Genomic DNA, 19,407 nt, shown 5'->3' with positions numbered 1-19,407 from the left:
GCTGTAAAAGGACCCTGTTCCCTTTGTTCAACCCAGTGATCATGGAACCCTTTCCTGCCTCAGGACCCGTGAACGTCCCGAGACCCGTGTGGCCCGTGGTGTGTGGGAAGCCCTGCTCTGGCCCTCCTCACTAAGGCAGAAAGGAAGGCAGTCGGCAGGGCGTAGGATTAGAAGAAAGAGAAAAAAGGAAACCGACCAAGATGTGATAGTCTCAAGGCCCTCGGCTGCTAAACCTCAAGGTCCTAGAACATTCTACCTTTTATACTAAGGAAAGAGGCCTCTGCTTTCTAAGACTCCATCCCGTGCTTTGTGCTGGCCCCTCGGGCAGAGCTCTGCAGCCATTGGGCTGTCTGCCGGGTGGCTGGGGGAGGATCAGACAGCCTCATGGGGCATGGTTCCAGGCGCTCCAGGAAGACGGATTCTGGCTACACGGGAGGTCAGAGCTTCCTACCACAGATCACACTGTTCTGAAGGGAGTGAGGGTGCCGTCGGTGGAGGTGTGCAAGAAGAAGACCCAGCACATAGAGGAGGGGACCTGCCCTCTCACAGACAGCCTGAAACTATCCTGCAGTCTTGACAAACTTTCTCCTGATAAATATTACTTTGGACGATGCAGTCACTTTTAAAAAGATGACATACAGGTACTGACATACAATGATGTCTAAATACATTGTTAAGTGGGCAAAGAAGCAAGTGGCAGAACCGTCTGATCCCATTTTTAATAAAAAACAAAAAGTCCGAGGGCACGGGAGCCCAGAGGGCTCACAGACACTGCCGAGCAGGGCTAGCTTTTCCCACCTGCACTTGGGTTCTGCTTGCTTTTTTGTCAATAAAGATGTATATAACTTTTGAAATAAAGATAACTTTAAAAGCAATCATGAGCTTGGATAGAAGGATCGTGGGCACACAAGAAAGTGGACCCCCAGTGCTGAGGTGAGGGACATCCCTGAGAGCTGAATGTTTGGTTCTGAAGCCACTGAATCACCGGGTGGCGGGGCTTCGGTGGGTGTCCTGGGCCCTGGGCTCCTGCGGGGTTTGGCCCCACCAGCCGGGCCCACTCCTGCCTGCGTTCCTGTGCTCCCCCTGCACAGTGCTGCACCCCGTAGAGGGAAATCGGGGCTAGGTCGGGACTTGTCAGTGTTCCTTCTCGGTGGGAATCAGGGCTGATTTTGCCATGAGTCAGGGTTTCCATCCCCGACAGATGCCAGCCTCCTCTGCGGAGCCCCCTCCAAGCATGCCACAAGTCTGGGCAGGACCCTCCTCCCTGCTGGCCCTGGGAGAGCCTTCAGCCTCCCGCCCACTGGCCCCCCCTCCCCCGCCGACAGAGTGACGACACCCCTGCTGGCAGGAGGCTGGCAAGGGGCCCAAAGCAGCCCAGCTGAGGCCCCCTCATCTCAGACGCCTCTCCTCCCGCGCTGGATGAGAGGAGAGCTTTAGGAATGAAGACGGGGGTAGGGTTCCGACCAACCCCTGTCCTAAGGGGTCACTATTCTATTTGTCTTTCAATAGCCTGGAGCAGCAAAAAAGTGGGGAGAGCTTTCAACCCAAACTACCATTTCAAATCAAAGATCAATACAGATCTATCTGGGAGAGGGTGAGACAGAAACAAGACAGAAACTCTGGGCCCCTCGCTCACGGTGGCGCCAGCCTTCTAAGGAGAGGGGCCGGCCCAGGAGGGGAGGCCCTGACTAGTGGGGTCTGCAGTTCAAATCAGGGCAGAAGTCTTCCTGGCCTCAACGGCAGGACCCAGAAGCTTCTGCTGAGCAGAGAGCAAGGGCAGGCCAGCAGATCTGGACTCAAAAGCCAACAGGAAACAGAATTTCCAAGGATGAATTTCAGGAGAAAGGACAGTCGCCTCCTGTTTCCAGAACAGGCACTCCTGCCAGCTGCTCCCACACCTGGGCTGCTCCTCCAGCGCGAGCAGTCTTACCCAGACCTCCTACTTTTACTAAATTCTCATGAGGTTTTCTTTCATCTCACATCCATCTTCCTCTGATATTAACACAGTATTTTTTTTATGGCTGTGAAATACACATAACATAAAACATGCCATTTTAACCATTGTTAAGTGTACAGATGAGTGGCAGTAAGTACATTCACATTGCTGTGCAACCATCACCGCCATCCATCCACAGACCTTTTTCATCTTCCCAACTGAAACGCCAAACCCATTAAACACTAACTCCACATCCCTCCACCCAGCCCCCTGGCATCCACCGTTCTACTCTCTGTCCCTATGAATCTGACCACTCACACAGAGTATTTTTTCATACAATTTTTTAATCTACCAGAACTTCACAATCACCTTGCTTAATCCCCACCTCAAGCTTATAAGCAGATATTATGATTATTCCCATTTTATAGAAGAGGAAATTGAGGTTCAGAGGAGGTAAGTAAATTACCTGAGGTGCCTCAGTTCAAAACCAGGTGTCTCTGATTTCAAAAATACTAACTCTTTCCTCTAAACCAGGGGTTGCACAACTATAGCTCTGGGGCAAAACCCAGCCTGCCGCCTGTTTTTGTAAATAAAGTTTTATTGAGACACGGCCCTGTCCATTTGTTCGCATATCTGTGGCTGCTTTCCAGCTGCAACAGCAGACCTGAGTAGTTGCAACAGAGACTGTACGGCCCAAGGGCCTAACATATTTGCCATCCGGCCCTTTATAGAAAAAGCTTGCCCATCCCTGTTTTAGACACTATGCAACCTCCCACGTTCTCGAGACGTGGCTCATCACTGGATCACTCATCCCACGAGGTGGACCCCATTAGCCCTGGCGGCAATGTCTTACCAATACAGTTGCCTAGAGCATCTTGTATAAAGCCACTCTTGCACTGTAGCTTGGGTCTGCAGCGGAAGGATCCCAGAGTATTCTGACAGATAAAATCGGGGAGGCAGTTATGAATACCACTCTCACATTCGTCAATATCTGGTACATCATAAAAAAAGGAAATTGTTAGCAAGAGTCCTGCCAGAAGCATCTTACAACACTTTAAAATCACAAGAAAGATTTTTTTTTAATGCTCATTATTCAGACTATAACCCAAAACATTCCAACAGAGAGGTTACATACAAAAAGGGTCTTAGTTAGCCAAATGGTGCTTACATTGCTAAAGTCTTAAAACGCTGACTTTTTTCCCAAGGCTCTTATGAGGCAAACTTTCTGTTATATAATAAATAATCCAGGCATTTTCCTGGCAAGATATGGTGGTTTTTTTCCCCATTTCAGGCTAAGTGCATGTTTAGTTTAGATCATAAAGCAACAATCTTAGTGGTAATAAACACGGTCCCTATAAACTTATTCATTCTGAAGCCGTCACAATATTTCAAACATGAACAATGGTGACTGTCATGATCAGTCGTGTTGGCTGCCCTTCCCTTGAAGGTCACAGCTGTCAAATGTTCAAAAGTGTATATTCAGCTGGCCGGGCCCCTGGGTTCTTGGGGTCCAAACCGCCCAGTGCGTCTGCAGGGTGGAGCAGGCTGGGCTTGCCTGCAGGCCCTCAGCCGCCAAGAGGGTGTGCCCTGCTTTCGAGTTACCCTCATAATTCAACCAACGTTTTTACATAAGTGGTTTTGTCATTCTGGAGGGCTGGAAACCCTCAGCAGAAAACTATGTTCTAACAGATTCTCATCAAAGCCTTATCTGCCAAATAACATCTATGGCTTGGCGGGGAAAGGCCAGCAGCCAGAAATGTCATGTTTTTATGCAGTGGAAGGAGTATGCTTTGAACTTCAAGGAAGCCTGCAATCAGATGGAAAGCAGCTGTGGTGCAAAAAAAAAGATTTTTTTTTTTTTTGTAGAAAGCATATGTAAGCACCCAAAATGCATCCCTGGTCTTGTTTTTAAATGATCATGCTCTGAGCCTTTTCAGAAACTGTCATTAACTCAATATTATGGTAAACAAGGTAAATCTTTCCTAACAACAGAACTGGCTGGTGCCCCAGGCGCCACAGGTGGACGCCGCACAGAGTCCAGACCCTGGGGGAGCCCCATGCTGCCTTTCCCATCACATCATATGTACTTCTGGGGAGGTGAGGTTCTCAGACTCAGAGCATGCCATACCTTTGCAGTCATTGTTCTCTGTGAGCTCATAGCCAGTCCCACAGCTGCTCTCTCTCTGGCAGCGGAAAGAGCCCACAGTATTGATGCAGTTTTCTCCAAGCCGGCAATTGTGGCTGCCCGTGATGCATTCATTGATATCTAGGAGAGACAGAGGCAATGCAGGAGTAAGCAGCAAACAACGGATCCTCAGGCTTTATCAGAAGGAATGTACCAGAAGGCACAGAGGAATTAGTTCCCTGCATCTATCAAGTCCGGCACGTATTCGGGCTGTGCCCTGGAGGGGAGTCCCAGGCACTCACCGCCAGTTAAAAGCAAAGGTTTCTCCCCTTGCTAAGTTTCTGATCTATTGCTCTCTCTCTGAGCACCACTAAGCAATGCCAGGCCCTGAAATGGAGTCATGTGATCCTGAGGAAACCTCTAAGGGGCTATGGCCCTCCTCCATCTCCCCCTCTCATAGACGAGGGGCTGAGAGAGCCTGAGGGATGTGCCCAGGGCCACTCAGCAGATCCTGGATTCAGAGCCCGGTCAGACTCCAAACTTTTTCCCAACGTGGTGTTTATATTCTCCTGGATGAGAGCCGTGGCTGGAAGCCACCGCGCTGCAAACTCCAGGGAATGCCAGACAGCCAGTCCGAGGCTGTTTTCCATCCATGAATGGGGCCCCGAGTTACGGAAAGTGGGTCCTGCCTGGAGAGCAAGGAGAGGCAGAGCCTCCGCAGGCAGCGACCTGCTGTCCTGCTGTCGCCCGGGGAGGTGGCGTTTACCTTCACAGGAGACACCGTCGGGCAGCAGCTGGTAGCCCACAAAGCAAGAGCAGACGACCTCCTCCCCCGTGTCTCGGCACTGCTGCTTGCAGGGCCCGCCGCCTGGAATCAGAGTGCGTGTGAGCCGAGGCCAGACGCACACCAGAGACCTTCTGGTTTTCCAGCTGTTTGGCCTGGGCCAGAGAAAACGCCTTCGGGGTGGACCGACACAGAAAGGCAGGCCGGAGCCCACCCACGCCTTCACCGCACCCCTCCCTTCCCATGGGAGACCCCAGGGTCTGGCTCTGGGTACCCCGCGGCTGCTGCTTCAGCTGCCAGCCCCGGTCTGATGAACGGGGCAGCATGTAGGGCGGCCTCTGTAGGGTATGGTGGAGCCGGAAGAGGAGGCAGAGAAGAGTGTGACGCTGCCGCCTGGCATAGACATGGGGGGAGCAGGCCCCACAAGGGAGGCCGGGCCCTGAAGAGGCCCTCACGGCCCCCTACATCTCTCAGGCCGGCCCCAGGCCCCAGGCCCATGACCGCTGCCTCAGCTGCGGCCGCCTGCACACTGCTCCCTGAGCATCGCTATACCAGCCCTCCAACCATGCTTCCTCCAGGGCAGCCAGTGAGATGCTCAAAGAGCAAATCTCACAGGGACAAACCCCTACCAGGTAAAGATCCCACAAGACAAAGTTCTGACTGCTGCCCACTGCTCCAGGCCCTTCTCCTGTCCTTCCACCCCACCCAGCTCCACCCTCACCCTAACCCCAACCCAGCGCCCGGCTGCTACGGGTCTGCATGTCTCCATTCCTGTTGCCCCCAATCCCTTTTCAATGTTACTTCCTGGCTGATCCATCCTCACCCACTGCAGACCAGCCATCCCCTCCCCGAGGAGGACTTTCCCACGCCCCCCAGAGAGGATTACCAGGTTTTCTGGGGCTCTCTGCCCTTCCTCCCCCTCCCAGGCCTGTGTGCTGACTATCCCTGAACACCGACCATATCATTTTGTGATTTAACTGGCTCCCTATTATTGGCCTAACCACAGGGCGAGCTGCTGAACGAACTCGTGGGGCAGACCTGCCCGTCTAGACATACAGGAATGTTCCATGAAAGAGAAATAAAGTTCTATCATATGAAAAACAAACCTGCAAGGCTCGACTTGCTATAAATTCGCAAACACCTCACAGAGACAAATGGATAGTACCAGCGACCCAGCTGGGGCTACAAGACACAAGGTCAAGTAACGCTCACCGCCTCCAGGGGGGCTCCAGCCTCGGGGGAAGCTCACAGGGCACAGAGCCTGCGAACTGGGTTGGGTCCAGGCGGACAGTGGTGGGAGGGCTTTTCCGCTAGCTTCTCACAAGGCCCCTTCTCTCTAAGACCACCCTCTCCCCACCTCCCTGGCCCGCCAGGCCCCGGCTAGAAGGAGAGCGAAGGGAGGGTGCCCAGGAGGACAGAGTGTCTTACAGTTGACTGCCAGCCAAAGGGCACGTCCCAGGAGACCCTGAGCAAAACTCTAGGTCAGACTCCCAGTGAGATGAGCACTAACTTTCCTTCGGGCCTAAGTAACCAGCAGACAGCCCTCGGGAGGCAGCGGAGTCGCACCTCGACAGCGATCATTCAGGTACGGGTCCTCTTGCTCCTCCTTCACCTCAGAAATCTTAGCTGAGGGTAGAGAGAGGCAAAGATGCGTTAATCCACAGGCAGTGTCCCATTTCATCGCAGAAGAAACTCCAAGTATTTTATCTTCTTGTAAGTATCAGGCGGTAATGCCCACCCGTCCATCTTATTAACAGCTGTGTACTCATTTTATCCTTTTTAAAAACAGAATACACTCATCAGTGTAGTTCAATCTCTAACAGACCTACGATAACAGAAGCAGCGTGAGCACAGGGCCTGCAGTCTTAATGCTGAGTGTGGCTGTGACGTCCACAGGACGTGAATATTTCAGCAAACGCAGCCGGGCCTACTATAAATCAAGCACATCTTCCAAGCCTAGAACAATGCACCTGATAAAAGCTCAGTGTGAGGAGCTGAGTTGTGTCCCCCCGGAGGACATCGAAGTCCTAACCTTCGTACCTGGGGATGTGACCTTATTTTGGAGAAGGGTCTTTGCAGATGATCAAGTTAATGAACTACAGAAATGACCCCTCAAAGCATAGTCTTTGATCCAGTTGAGATGAGGTCATTAAGGGGGGCCCTAATCCTAATCCAATATGACCATGTCCTTACCAAAGGGGGAATTTGGACACAGCAACAGACACACAGACAGCAGAAAAATGACGTGAAGAGAGAGGGAGAAGATGTCCGTCCACAAGCCAAGGAGCACCTGATGCCACCAAAAGCCCGGGGGGAGGCCTGGCACAGATTCTCCCTCAGAGCCTCAGAAGGAACCAGCCCTGCCGCCACCTTGACCTTGGACTTCTGGCCCTGCTCTCAACAGGGCAATGGGATGGGGGGGACCGGGTAGGGTGCAGGGGCCCTAATTTAGTAGGGTGGTATTCCACTGGCAGTTCTGGCAAAAAAGAAATGGATTAGTCCTGTTCCCTTGAGTGGAAATAGCCAAGGGTGGGATGAATCCTTAGAAAACCAAGCTCTCTGACGTTAAGGACCCTTCCACAGGATAAAATGACAGCGATTGCAATTCAACAGCAATCGCATTACAGTGCTGGGCGGGAAGCCCAACCACGCCTCAAGGAGAGGAGCCAAGCAGCAGAAAAAAGACTGAACGAAGTGCGTGACCTCATGGAAACATACAAGTCCCCATTCTTAAATTTAAATTAAACAGACAGAAGTTCCTCTATCAAATGCTTAAGAAGTTTCTAGAAGCTTATTCTCAATTTCTGTACTTATTTTTTCACAGGCCAGCACTGGTCTGTGGACGCTCTATGTGGCCCCGCTGCAGCACACAGTAGGCCCACAAGAAATGCTAGGGGAAGGGAGGAAGCACGTCTGCAACTGGGTGAGGAGGAGGCACGGGGAAGTCTTCATAGCGACTTTGAGGAAAGCCTGGGGCAAGCACTGAAGCAGATAAAAGAGGAGAAATAAGACATCTGGAGCAGAGATTGTGATTAAGATAAGACCTAAATCAACAAACCCTCCCCCCCCAAGAGACAGAGGAGAAATTCTCCACCAAGATGAATAGTTTGAGTTTGTTTAAAGTGAACATGTCAGCTCTGGTTTCAAAAGTCAAGGAGGAGCCAGGATGTGGTTCCAATGCCGCTTTACGACTGAGATATCTGAAATCAGCCCCACGGCATCCATGGGGTCCTGCACTTGAGAAATTAAAAACAAAGAATGAAAGCCTGGTCCGTTTGACCCAGGAGCCCGAAGCCATCATGGTCACGAAGGCACAGTGATGGACGGCCTGACTTAGGGAGCACGGGTCTGCGAGCTCTTCCCTTCTAACCCCTTCCTGCCCCTCATCCATTTTTAACAGCGAGGGGATGGAGCTCAGAGTGAGAAGGGACCCAAAGTCACGCAGCAGGCTGGGGGCGGAGCAGACTCCTGAGATTGTCCAGGGTCCTTTCCATTACGCTGCAGGAAACCACAGCAATAAGTGGGAAAGATTATTAGACAACCAAGACGGTTCCTGAACCATGTCACTGAACCATGCCCCAAGGCCTCAGGATTTATCTGGCTTCGGACTAAAGGAGGGTGGAGAGGCAGAGCTGGAGGACACTCAGCTGGCAGCTCTCTTGAAGCTGCTCTTGGGGTCACCGGCCCCTTGCTAAATAAAGGGCACAGCCCAGCATTAACGAGTGGGCTCTCTAGCCTCTTGTCCACACATCATCGGCCCCAGATGGAGAGAGAGAGGGCATGGGCCAGGAGTGGGAAGGCCAGCGTTCTCCCTTCTCCTCGAGCCTCAGTCCTCATCTGTGAAACGAGAGCAACGCCAGCCACTCTCACTGTCCAGGGCCGTTGGAAGGACAGGGAAGAACTGTGACGGCAAAGGCTCACAGAGCCAGGCACCAAACGCTCTGTACTCGTTCTCCCCCTGAATCCTCTCAGCAAGCTTCCGGAGTGAGACTGTAGTTACACCCATCTCACAGGTAAGGGAACTGAGGCCTGGACAAGTCAGGCTCCCTAAAATAGATGCTAGGACGGGGACGTGAACCCAGATTTGTCAGATCCCAGATCACAAGCCCTCAGTCTTACTCCAGGACAGCAGCTCTTAGATGAGGTGACCAATGTGAAATCGTTCTGACAACTAGAATTGGTCTGCACCAGGTTAAAGCAATGGGAAACCTGTGTGCCCACACTGCCTCTGATGGCTAATTTTATGTGTCTACTTGGTTGGACCGTGGTACCTAGATATTTGGTCAAACAGTGGTCTGACTGTTGTCGTGATGGTATTTTTTAGAGGAGATTAACATTTAAGCCAGCAGACTTTGAGTAAAGCAGATTGCCCTCCATAATGTGGGTGGGCCTCATCTAATCAGGTGAAGGCCTTAAGAGAAAGACTGACCTCCCCCAGGTGAGAAGGAATTCTGCTAGCAGAAGGCCTTCAGACTTGCACTGCAACCTCAGCTCTCCCCAGGTCTCTGGCTTGCTGGCCTACCCTGCAGATTCAGACCTGCCAGCCCCCACAATTGTGTGAGCTAATTCCTTAAAATAAATGTCTCTCTCTCTACAATACACATCCTACTGGCTCTGTTTCTCTGGATAACCCTGACTAACGCACTCCCCAAGAGGGAAGGGGGGGGAAATTACCTGTTTCTTGGAGGTCCCCGACATCACCGGGGGCAAAGTCTGCAGTCTCCTGGCCCTTGACGCAGCACGCCCGGAAGACCAGCCCACACTGGTAGCCGACCATGAGGTTGTACTCGCAGCTCTGACCCTGGGCCTGAGCTGCCCTCCCTAGCAGGCAGCAGTGGCAGCACCTCTGCAAACACAGGGGGAGAATCCAGATGGAGAAGCCAGATATACAACACAGTGGGGCACCACGGGCCTCTCGGATCCCCCCATGTGCACTCGCCCTGGATGGTAATGACACGGATCTGACTTAGCTATCTCTTCTAAATATCGGCAGTACATAACGAAGCCAACCCAGCCTGGGGCTGCTGGCCCCCAGCACACACAGGTCCTGGTTTTCAAAGGAGCCTCAAAGGGGGTTGCACCCAGCGTGTGCTTCCCGATACCCCGCTGCCCCCTCAGCTCCCTGCCCTGCCCACCTTACACACCTCCAGGAAGAGGGAGCTTCGGGAGGGACCTCCGGGGCACCCGAGAGCTCTCTAAGGGCCCACTCCTTTCAGGCGCTCTAAGATTTCTCTACCGGCCCTGCAGACACACCTTGTCTCTCCCTCCCTGAGTCAGGGTTGTTCTGGCAGCAGGAATAGCACTGTATGCTTGAAAAGCATGAGAGTCTCAAGACAGGCCATCAGGAGGGGGACAGAGTCACTGCCTGTCACCCGGACCCCAGTGCCCCGGAAGTCACACTTGAATCCCAGGGACAACATTCACCCCGACACATGAAAAGCATATTTTGGTCCTTATTGTGTTAAGAAAAGCCCAGAACTTCCAAAAGGTCCAGGACAGGAGCTAGGGAGAGGCTGCTCGGATTGAGTTCCTCTGGAGGTGGATGGGTCTTCCATCCCGCTCCGTCTACAACGCTGGCTGCCAGGAAAAGGGGAGTGTCGGCGACCTCCTCCACCTTGCCGGGCGTGAGCAATCCTTCCCGGAAACACCCATCACCCCTCTGCCAGAGCCATCTGCTCGCACTCCCGTTAGAATGTCCCATGCCTTTTCCGCACCTCCCTTTCTCTCAAGTCTGGGCACACACGCAGAGCTCGCTGCCAGGCAGACGGCGTCTGCGGAGCCCCAGCCCTGCCCGGAGAGGCGGTCACGCCCACGGTCCAGACCACCCCACCCAGCTCCCTCATGCCAGAAGCCTCTTCCCGTGAAAGTCCACAGAGGCTGAGGGTGGGCAGAGGGGCCCCGGAACCCCGATCCCTCCACGTGGAATCTCCCGCCACGTCCCAATCTGTGGGAAGAGAGACTCCCCAAAAAGGAACCGTCCCTCTCCCAGAATCCACACTTCATCCCAACTCCTGCTCCTTGAAATTGCTCCTTCCTAGCTGGGATGGGAACTCCTTCCTGCAGGGAGCTCGTTTTTGTCACCAGGCACCTCCAACAGGACCCCAGCAACCAGGTTAACTCTCCAGACCAGAGCGCCTGCCGGTTGGGCTGGTTTTTCTCCCTCCCTGGGTGGTAAGGGAGGGACAGCCCAATTTATCTGCAGTTTTCAGAGCTGGGAATGCTCTCGGGAACTTCTCCGCACCCATGCAAAGATGCAGACCTTGCACAGTGAGAGACCCTGAGCGACTGGCCCAGATGTGGAGTCCCAGGAGAGATTACATTTACTCCTAGCTTCCCTTCAGTGCATCCCTGGGCTGGATGGACCCCACTCCCAGCTCTGCCTCACCAGACCCTCCCCTGCTGATGCTGACAGGACTGCTGTCAGGGCTGCTGAGAGGCCACTTTAGAGTGTGGGCCTCCCTGAACCTCAGTTTTCTCTTCTAGAGCAGTTACAGAGGTCCTGCATTACCAGAGGCTTAGTGGGGGCCTATTTTGAGCTCTGGGCTATGACTAGCCCTGGAGGGCAGAGAAGTTTGAGGGCCTCCTGGGTGGGGTAGGGGTGTTCACCTGGAACCGAGAAGAGGGTTCTGAAGGCTCTGAGGCCAGGTGACCCTTGCTCTGACCTCAGCATTCCTGCTGGAAGCCCTGGGCCTGGAGGTCCTCAGGGCAAGGCGAGGTCACTCCATCCCTGCTTCCCAGTGTTGGACTGCCCGGGGCGTGGTCCAGGGCTTACTGACTAAGCTGGAGGCCATAGGAGACTACAGTGGTCCCTCCTCCCTCCTGGGCGGGTGGACTGGGGTAGGGGGCGTGGGGAGAATGGCGCCCCAGGCCCTCCCACAGATGAACCGTGGCTCCTGAGCTTGGAGGGGCCCAGGGCCTGCAGGCTGGCAGGGGGCCGGCTCCCACCTTCACGAACATGGCCTCGAGGCTGGCGTTGTCACTGTATGGCGTGGTGCAGCCGTCCTGCTCGTTGGCCAGGTTGATGCCCGTGGCACAGTGCAGCTCCTCCAGCTGGTTGTGGCAGCACTGCTCCTGGACCATCCTGCGGGCAGAGAGGGCAGGCTGGGCCAAGGGCTCTGATGGTGGGGGGGGGGCGCACCGGGTGATACACAGGGCCTGGAAGCAGTGGCCCCTTGGGGATGGGAGCTCTGTCATCTTTGGGTGTCTCTCCACATTCCCAACCCACCCCCACTCACCCACAGATACACAGAGACACACACACAATGCCTGGCATACAGAAGGCGCTCAATAAGTGTTTAGTGAGATGACTGAATGCAGAGTAGTGTCTGGGGGTGGAGTCAGGAGACCCAGTTGTGCCACCAAAGCCCTGAATCACCTCTCTAAGCTCTATCACCCACAAAACATTGCCACCTGTTTAAAAAACAAAAACTGCTGACAGCTGACTCTGGACCAGACACTCTCCTCCTTCATCAAGTTGAATTCTTCTCAACACTCATCCTCATTGTCCAGACTCTGAAAATAGCTCCAGAGAGGTGGGGGAGCTTGCCCAAGGCCGCGGAGAGAGGGATAGTGGTAACAGTGAGGCCGGACCGCAGGGGCCACATCTCCCAGCCCCGTCAGGGGCTCTAGGAAGAAAGGCCTTGGAAGCCGGAGGACACACATGCATAAAGGCTGGTGTCTGCACAAGCACGGTGACCTGCCAGAATCATCCCTCAGACCCAGCTCAGGGCAGCGGGCAGCAGGTGTGCGTGAGTTGCAGGTGTGGCTCCCACCAGACCCAAAATAAATCTGGCTTCGGCAGAAGCCAGCACAGGCAGGAGGAGCCACCTGACCTGCTCCTGTCCAGAGAGGGTGGGGCCCACCCGGCCTCCCTGCGCTGCCAGCCAGGCCGCCTCTGCCGGCGGGCTGCAGCCCCCAGCTTGCCCTTCCCCTGCCTCCACGCTGTGGGGCTGGAGGTCTGCACCCGGCTTCCAGGTGCTTCCAGAACTGCCCTTGAGCTCCGGGATGGCTTTGTCTATCCTGTGTGACTACACGTTCCATCATACTTTTGGTGGATTTGCAAATAATAGGCATTTCACTAAATCATCAGGGAGAGTGACCGGTGTGCAGGCATCCATCCATTCATTCAAAACTATTGGCCAGAATAAGGAGAGACTGACTCGCTCTCACACTGTGGGTGGGAATGTAAGATGTTACGGCTGCTGTGGAAGACAGCAGGGCATTTCCTCAAAAAGTTAAAAATGCAATTACCATACAGTCCCACTTCCGGGCAGACACCCCAAAGAACTGAAAACAGTGACTCAAACAGATATTTGTACACTCGTGTTCAGAGCAGCACTGTTCACAATAGTCAAAAGATGGAAGCAACCCAAGTGTCCATCGAAGAACGGATAAGCAGAATGTGGTCTATACTCATGATGGAATATTACTCAGCCTTAAAAAGGAGGGAAATCCTGACACATGCTACCACACTGATGAACCTTGAGGACATTACGCTAAGTAAAATGTCAGTCACAAAAAGACAATTATTGCATGATTCCACTCACATGAGGTCCTTAGAGGAATCAAATTCACGGAGACAGAACACAGAATGGTGGGTTTCAGGGGCTGCGGGAGGGGAATGAGGAGTTAGCGTTTAATGGGGACAGAGGTTCAATTTGGGAAGATGGAAAAGTTCTGGCACTGCTGGTGGTGATGCTTGTACAACAATGCAGATATACTGACCTCTACACCTATAAGTGGTGAAGATGGTAAAATTTATGTTACATGTGTTTTACTGTAATTAAAACAAAATTTGGCTGAGGCCCTACTGAGCCAGGCCCATGCAAAGGCTTCAGGGACAGGGAGAGGAACAGCCTCCTGCACCGAGGGGGCTCCGGGGAGCAGCGACTAAACTCTGCCCTGGTGGGGCCGGCGGTGGAAGGAGCCCGGCGCCAGGTGCCTGGGAGCTGTGCCTACATCTCTGCTCTCCCCTCGCTGCCTGACAACTTGCACAAATGACCTCGCGTCCTTCAGGACCTGGCTCAAACACCCCTTTCTCAGTGAGGCGTCCCCAACAGCTCTACCTAAATTGTAAACCTGCCCTGACCAGGACCCTGTCTCTCGTCCCTGAGTTTCCCTTTCCCATGACACATTGCACCTTCTCACAAAGAGTGTAATTCACTGATTATTTTATCATCTGTATCCTCTGCAGAAGAGATTTTGCGTCTTTCCTTCACTGATTTACCCCCATCTCATTCAGAACGGTGCCTGGCACCTGGCACGCCCTCAGTGATATTTGTGAAATGAATAAATGAAGGGGTTCAAGTGCCTGTTGGAGTGAAAGATGTCAGCTGGGGACCTGCTTTAGGTTTGGGCTCATATGTGTCCAAATTCCTCCGAGAGACTCCGTGGGCTTAATTCAACCCGAGGTTTTAGGCAAATTTAGATTTGGATCCTAAAAAATGCCGGCACTTGGTTAGGGCTAGAATGCAGGGTGATGCGGGAATCGGGGAAGCGTCAGAGCTGCCGTCTCCTGACAGCCTCCAAACGCGCCCGCGTCAGAGGCTCAGGCAGAGCAGGACGCGCTCGGCTACAGCCAACGTGTGCGGAGGGGTCGGCTCCTCCTGCTGTCCCCTCTGATCGCCTCACCACCCCCTGGAGTCCACCCCACAGGACCCCCAGGGCCTTCCTGCCTCAGCTCTGTCCAGGAGGCTTGCACCACCCCCCCAGCTCGTGTCATCCCATTCTACCTCGTCCTGAGCTTAGAACAGCAGTGAGGATCAATAAAGACTTGCTGATTGAAGGAAAACTGAGAATTTTACTTAAAACTGGTGAGCCTGGTAGAAGGCCATCTTGAAAGATGATAAATGACGCCAGAACTAGTGGCTTACCAGGTGGCCGGTGATCCTTGTTTCTTGCATCTTTTAACTATTACTAGTCAGAGCATCCTCTTAAACCAGATTTGACTTCTGATCTGCTCTCTCCCTTCCCTGCTGTCATTAAAAATGGTCCCATGGATAGAGTTAGAGAGAAATCCCCTGCTCTGGGGCATCACTGCGCTGCTGAGGGGCCCTGGCACACAGCCTGCCCTCATCGCAGCACCGCAGCTCCGACTCGGGGCTCGGAAGCCTCTGTCGTCTGCCGTCCTCCAGGCTGGGCAGGGAAAGCGTGGAGGGCTGGGGCGGCAGTGGCGGGGGGGCGGGGGGGTGGTGTCTAGGTCTCCTGAGTGGCCCCCACGGTGGCACTCACATCTGTATCTTGAATGAAACCCCAGATGCATCTTAAATGAGCTGCTTCTCACTTTCAGCCCGAGAGCCCAGGCTGGGCCCCTGACCTCTTCAGACTGTGTGGGGCTGGGACCCCGACATTAACTGAGCAAAAGGGATCATGTGCAGGGCAGGCACCAGAGGGACAGCAGGGCAGCGACACGGTCAGAGACAGTCAACTCAACAGCTAACTCGCCAAGCGGTGTCGACCCACACACGGCCCCCTGCCCGCGAGTTCACTGGGCTAAGTCGAACGGCCTCCTAGCGCCTCCGTGAAACAAAAGGGTGGTTGCTCAAAATCAGTGACCTGTGATTGGTGTCCTGGGAGCTCACTAATGCGTTCTGACAACACTGTAATATAGAAGCTCCCATCAGCCAGCCAGAATTTCCCCAGGCCCCACAGGATGAAGTGAGCGCCACCAGAAACAAATTAGGGGCCAAGAGGAGCCTGGACTCGCCCCCACATTTCCCACAAAGAGAGAAAAAATTCCCTCTTGGCCATTCAGATATTATTCACATTCAGGAAATCTCTTACTGCATGTTTGAAACTTACCCCTACCAAAACGTAGATCGTAATGGGAATGCCTACTGCACAGTTGAGAAGGGGCCGCTGGGGGTCAAAGATAACTCGAGGCCTCATAAAGACGTCGGTGAGCAGACATCAGGAATAAATGTAGTCGGGGCTAAAATTCAAGTTCTCAAGGAGGCCCAGAAGCCGCTGAGTCTCTTGACCTCAGTTCCTCCCTCTGACATGGAGAAGTCTGGCTGGCGATGCCTCACTTTCTAAGTCTTTGATTTCAGTATTAATAAGAGCAGCTCTCTGTTATGGGTTGAACTGTGTCTCCTCCAAAACTCTCTGTTGAAATCCTAACCCCTAGTACCTCTACTACTACTAGTACTACTGTCTTCGGAGATGGGGTCTTTAAAGAGGTAATTCAGGGTAAACGGTCATTGGAGTGGCCCTAATCCCATGACTGGGGTCGTTACAAGAAGAGATCAGGACACAGATACACCCAGAAGGGAGACCACGTGAGGACACAGGAGAAGACGGCACTCTACCCTTCAAGGAGAGAGGCCTCAGAAGGAGCTAACCCTGCCGACACCTTGACCTCGCAATCCGGTCCTCCAGAAGCGTGAGGAAATAAACAAACGTCCGTTGTCTAAGCCCCCGTCTGTGGTTTTTGTTATGGTGGCCCCCAGCAGACTACCATGCTGCCACTGTCCGGCTTTGTGGTGCTGGCTTCCTCCCTCGCCTCTATCACTATCCCAGCCCTGAAAGGAGGGAACCACAGTCCTCCTTTTACGCCTGGGGAAACCGAGGCTCTGAGCTGGCTCAGGCCACACAGCCAGAGAAACCCAGGCCTGGTCAGTCTGGCCTCTCGTCGGCAACGTCCGCGAACAGAAGGCTCGGTGCTGATCCCCCAGCTCCACCTGCCCCTCCGACATCGCTAGCGCTAAGCCGCATCTGGGAGCCCAGATCCCAGCTCTCACTCCTCGGAGGCTCCGTGAACCCTAACCCCGTGGTCTCCCAGTCAATTCAAAGAATCCAAGCGCCCTGCTTTCTCTTCCTTTGTTTGGTCTATAATGCTTTTGACTTTTCAAGAATTTGCTAAGTTGAGATTTACATCCTCCGTCACTGCTGGCCGCAGCACGCTGTGCTCGACGCCAACACAAACGCAGAGCCCCAGGAGGAGGCGCGCAAGCCTTCCCTGCACATTCTTTCCATAGCAGCTCTCCACCCAGCACCCCACGGCTCCAAGCGGCAACGCAGCTCAGACCGGATTAGAGGCAGAGCAGACGAATGGATGGCAAACGTCAGAACGTGCACACACCCTCGTCCCCGACATCTGCTGCCTAGACAGGCAGATCTGGGTTCACATCCTGACGTCATCACCTACCAGCTATGTATACTGGGGGAGGCTCAGTGTTCTCGTCTGTAAAATGGGATTAATTATAGGGTTAAATGAGATAATACGCCTCAAATGCGCAGTGCAAAGTAGGAGCTTCATAAAGGCTTGCTCTTAATTTTACAATATGTTTATGGTGACAATCAACATTATATACCTTCATCATTTATTCTAAGTTTACATTCTCCCAAAACTTTTAAGGGAGCTTGAGTCAATTTAGGGAGTGCAGAATAAAAATAGTCAGTCCAGACGTTGGCTACCGCATAAGGTGAACTGTCTGGGGGACTCTGCTCTGGACTGGCTCATCTGTGTTTTTGGGGTCTGAAGGGGGTCCACGCTTTTATTTTTTTTGTCAGAAGGAAACTGACTTGGCCAGTGCCCAGCTGTGGCAGAGAGGGCTGCAAACCCAGGCCTTGTTGCTTGCAGCCCAGTGAAGGGTAGAGACCCCCTGACAACCACAGGGCAGCACGGGAAGGGTGAGCCAAGTCCCGTACAGCGACCATGCGAGCACGGAGAAAGGAGGTAGGGGTTATCCACGGCACCTCCCATAGCCTGGGCCAATCCAGCCCCGGGTGCCCAGCCTCTCCTAGGGGAGTCTGGCACATACTCCCTTCCTGCCCGGCTTTCCTCTAAAGAACCACCATTCTGGTAAAATGGTGGCCATTGGCCAACGTACCTGCATTCCTTGGATTCCGAGGCATAAGGCAGCGAGCAGTCCCTGTGCTGAGTGGCCATTCGATGTCCATCAGCACAGCAAGCCTCCAGGGGGACATCTGCACCTGCTGTGCAGGGAAGAGAATGGGGTGATTGGCACACAGGCTCCCCTCTGACATGCGTCTCCCTTGGGTGGCCGAGGGCTCCCCCTCACAGCCACACCACCCAGACGCCCACGTCCTTAGGTCTCTACCATAGCATCAGGCCAGTCTGACAGGGCCATGGGCACACCTGTTCCTTTAGTCACTTGACAAACGCATACTGAAAACTCACTGGGTCCCGGGCTGGGAGCACACATCCTGCTCCTTCCTAGAGCAGGCTGAAATCTCACTGTCACCTTCCGAACCCACTCTGATGGGGCTGCAGCTCAGCATCCAGGATCCACGCCCGCCCGGACTGAATGCCTGCTCTGACCACACGCCGGAAACTCAGACGGGGTCCCTGCCGTCACGGTCCAGAGGGCAAGAAAGACAGGAGCTGCTGACAGAGGCATGACAAAGCTGCCATCCAGCTCAGTGGTCAGGGAACCCAGGACGTGACCAACCTGACTCCTCTAGGGTCGGAGATGGTTTGGCCACTAGAGACAGACAGTGCAGAGAGGGGTAGGCCTGGAGGTTCCAAGCAGGGCTGGTACCCAAACCTGGGACGACCGAGGAATGCTTCTCTGGTGCGTGGGGACCCGGCCTGGTGAGTGGGGAGCGCACACCAGGGAGGAGGCTCAGAGGAGGAGCTGGAAACGAGGGCCTCGAAGAGGGAAAGGGCCAGTGTTTCTAGACCAGCCTCTGGGACCCGCATCTGTGCTCTCACTTAACCTCCACTGTCAGGGTGGTGTCAGCTCTCATCTTGCAGGGGGGGAACCTGAGGTTGGGGGTGGTTTCTGCCCTTGATCTGCCACAAGACTGAGTCTCTGGTCACACAAAGGAAAGATGAATGCTCATGGGGTCCAGCAGCTGGCCCACATATGCCCTCACAGCTGGATAACAGCCCAGCTGAGCTGGGAACCCAGCCTGCCAGTCCACAGACAGGCTCTCAGCCCCCACCCCAGCCTGCTGCCCCGAGAGGCCCCTCAGCTCACAGGAGGGAGAGGACCCCACTGTGCCCCAGGGGAGGAGCAGCAGGGTACCAAGTTGCCCTCAGCATAAGGGACTCACGTGCCGAGAGCCTGAGCACCAATGGTCTTTGCAGCCCGGGCAGGTCACCCAGCGCACAGCAGGACATTGCAAAACTGGGCTTAAGAAACACCACGTTTTCTTACTGACAGCTCTCCAGCGCCCAAGGGCGTAAATCCCGCCGGGCTTGGCAGCGTTTCCTGGCACCGACGGCCGGGTGTCCTGTTTGAGCTCATTATTCCTCCAAGGCTGGGCCCTCGGGGTGGCCCCGGATGGAAGGCTCACCCCGGGCTCAGAGGAGGCCGGGACTTCCTAAAACACCGGCTCTGACCACCCGGCGTCAACCACCATGGATGCCTCTGCTGTCAAACTGCGTCTGGAACACATTGCCCTTGAATGCTCTCAGGCACAGGAGAAACTACTGCACCGCCGCCAAGGGCACTTGCTTCCAGAAAGACCCTGGGGTGGTCTGTGCACGGCAAGGAGCTGAGGCTAGGCTGGCAGTTATGTGTGGCCAGGTGGAGGAGGGGTCTTGCCTCGAACCAAGTCCAAGTCCCCTCCCGGGGACCTCCGAGCTGCTTTCCA

At 54.1% G+C, this 19,407-nt stretch overlaps 1 protein-coding gene across 4 annotated transcripts in view; it reads right to left on the bottom strand.

Annotated features, from left to right (window-relative positions):
* Nucleotides 1–19,407, bottom strand: part of FBLN1 (fibulin 1) — an 84,741-nt gene that overhangs the window by 48,892 nt on the left and 16,442 nt on the right. For 2 of the 4 annotated variants that reach the window (XM_070600319.1, XM_070600321.1), the window contains exons 2-8: nt 17,676–17,781; nt 11,791–11,926; nt 9,520–9,691; nt 6,412–6,471; nt 4,828–4,929; nt 4,065–4,202; nt 2,790–2,927 (exon numbers count right to left, since the gene is read on the bottom strand). In XM_070600319.1, coding sequence (XP_070456420.1) covers nt 2,790–2,927; nt 4,065–4,202; nt 4,828–4,929; nt 6,412–6,471; nt 9,520–9,691; nt 11,791–11,926; nt 17,676–17,781 — 852 coding nt within the window. The remainder of the gene's footprint in view (nt 1–2,789; nt 2,928–4,064; nt 4,203–4,827; nt 4,930–6,411; nt 6,472–9,519; nt 9,692–11,790; nt 11,927–17,675; nt 17,782–19,407) is intronic. The other 2 variants (XM_070600322.1, XM_070600320.1) reach the window with 1 other exon arrangement.

The sequence above is a fragment of the Equus przewalskii genome, chromosome 29 (genome assembly GCF_037783145.1).
Source record: "Equus przewalskii isolate Varuska chromosome 29, EquPr2, whole genome shotgun sequence".
NCBI classification, from domain to species: Eukaryota; Metazoa; Chordata; class Mammalia; order Perissodactyla; family Equidae; genus Equus; species Equus przewalskii.
Note: the sequence above shows the minus strand (reverse complement) of the source record. Positions and strands in the feature narration are given on the sequence as shown.